General features: G+C 23.7%; 1 protein-coding gene across 1 annotated transcript in view; it reads right to left on the bottom strand.

Annotated features, from left to right (window-relative positions):
• Positions 1–239: 239 nt before the first annotated feature.
• LOC112685561 overlaps positions 240–2097 on the bottom strand; it is an 8969-nt gene continuing 7111 nt past the window's right edge. The window contains exons 2-4 of the mRNA XM_025557495.1: positions 949–1059; positions 471–729; positions 240–278 (exon numbers count right to left, since the gene is read on the bottom strand). Coding sequence (XP_025413280.1) covers positions 260–278; positions 471–729; positions 949–1048 — 378 coding nt within the window. The 5' untranslated portion in view covers positions 1049–1059 and the 3' untranslated portion in view covers positions 240–259. The remainder of the gene's footprint in view (positions 279–470; positions 730–948; positions 1060–2097) is intronic.

Genomic DNA, 2097 nt, shown 5'->3' on the forward strand with positions numbered 1-2097 from the left:
ATTCATTTTAACAGTTAAATACATTAAATTATAATAAGCACTATATATATATATATATATATATTTAAGAATATTTTTTCCAGTCTGTATTTTTTTGTAATTTAATAGATGTTTAATGTATGATTATTCTTGTACTAATTTATTACATAATACTTCTAAAATAAATCACCTACAAGTGTAATAAATATTTATCTAACAGTAACATACCTACCACCATTTTTAATTTCATTAGTTTTTGTAGAATTATTATTATTTTTTTTCAGTTTGAGCATGTGTACCTGAAAATAAATTTAAAGTTCAATATGCATTGTTAATAAGATGTGTATATAGATAAAATTTAAATTATCAACAAAATAGTTTTGAAATAAATAGTTACTTAAACCTAATTATCACATGAAAATAGCAAGAAATATATTATATATATATATATATATATATATGATATTAAATATATGTATTACATTATATACCATCCTGTTAAATTTGATGGCTGTGAAAAAATAATTTTTTTTTTCACACTTTTAGTTTTTGATGTTGACACTGAGGTATGATGGCTTGGCTGTGACATAATTATCGTTGGAGATGAATTAATCATCGAATGACCAATAACATTTATGGGAGAATCAAGGTTATCCTCAATCAAAAATTTCCCAATAGGGAAGTTAAAAATATTTGGGCTTGAGTTATTATTTTTAATAGTTATTGAACTCCTCTTTGGACTTGAATAATCTAAATTGAGTAATGAAAATAATTAATAATAGCAAATTACGTAGCATATTAATATTAAACTAAAAAGCTAGATTATATCAATAATAATATGAACAGTTACTGTATAAGTATATATATATATATATTTTATTTATTTATATATTTATTTAATTATAACTATACATAACTAACTATACTGTATTATAACTATATGTATATATATAATTTAATCTATTTTACCATTTGAAATCCCAGGTAAATGGTATTCGTTGTCTTTATTAGAATCATACATATCATCTATATTATCTTCATCTTCTTCACTAAGTTCATAATTAATCATTTTTCTTTTTTCTATTAATATTTTAAATATATAATATTAATCGTTTTATATTAACTATAAGATTACAGTTCAATGTATTAAAAATAGTAGGTAGACACTTTTAACAAAATAATAAAAGATATAATATGTAGGTATAAATTAATATAAAATATAAATAATAACAAATTAACTACTGATTATTTGTACTGTATTATTTATTAAATAATAACTTTTCTTTAATTTTAAAATTATTTAAGGAGCTTATTTTTTTTTTTGTAAAACTATATATATATATATATATATATATATTTTTTTTTTTTTGATATTATATTTTCTTGAAATCATGAGTGTCCCCAAACATTTTTCTAAGGAGGGGGGGGGGCAAAATTAATTTAAAAAATAAATGAAATTTTTTTTTATACATTTTATTTATAGTAAATTATTATATTTCGTCATTATTAAAATTATGAATTAAAACATTAAAAATTAAACATTAAATTAAAACATTAAAACATTTTTCTGTTTTTATTAGTTCTTAACATTTCATTAATTTTAATAATTTATCAGTTGGTTATCAGTAGCCGTCGTAGCAGGTTGTCCTCCGTGCTCTGTTTACCGTAACATATATACTTCGTAACCGTTTTAACATGCCTTCAAATAGGGGTCGCGGGTCTCCCCAAACCCGCATTCTACAACACGCCCCAAGAAAGAGAACAAACGCAGCTCCACTTACTCCACCCTTTCAAAGCAAAAACAAATTTACTCCGCTTCAAAACATCGACGACGAACTTGACCAAGACGGCGTTTCCACAAACGACAACGCACAGGACGCACAGGTTAATCCCAAAATACCGCCAATTTACGTCTACGATATTTCAAATTTCGAAACATTTCATACTTCTTTATCTAATCAAACTTTTGACGAATTCTCAGTCACACATACAAAAAATTCATTAAAATTAAACCTAAGCTCAATCGAAGATTACAGATCGATTACAAAAAGTTTCAACGAATCTGAAATTAAATATCATACCTACCAATTCCAAACTGAAAAACAATTATCAGTTGTC

Source organism: Sipha flava, unplaced genomic scaffold (genome assembly GCF_003268045.1).
Source record: "Sipha flava isolate LNK unplaced genomic scaffold, YSA_version1 282_pilon_pilon, whole genome shotgun sequence".
NCBI lineage: Eukaryota > Metazoa > Arthropoda > Insecta > Hemiptera > Aphididae > Sipha > Sipha flava.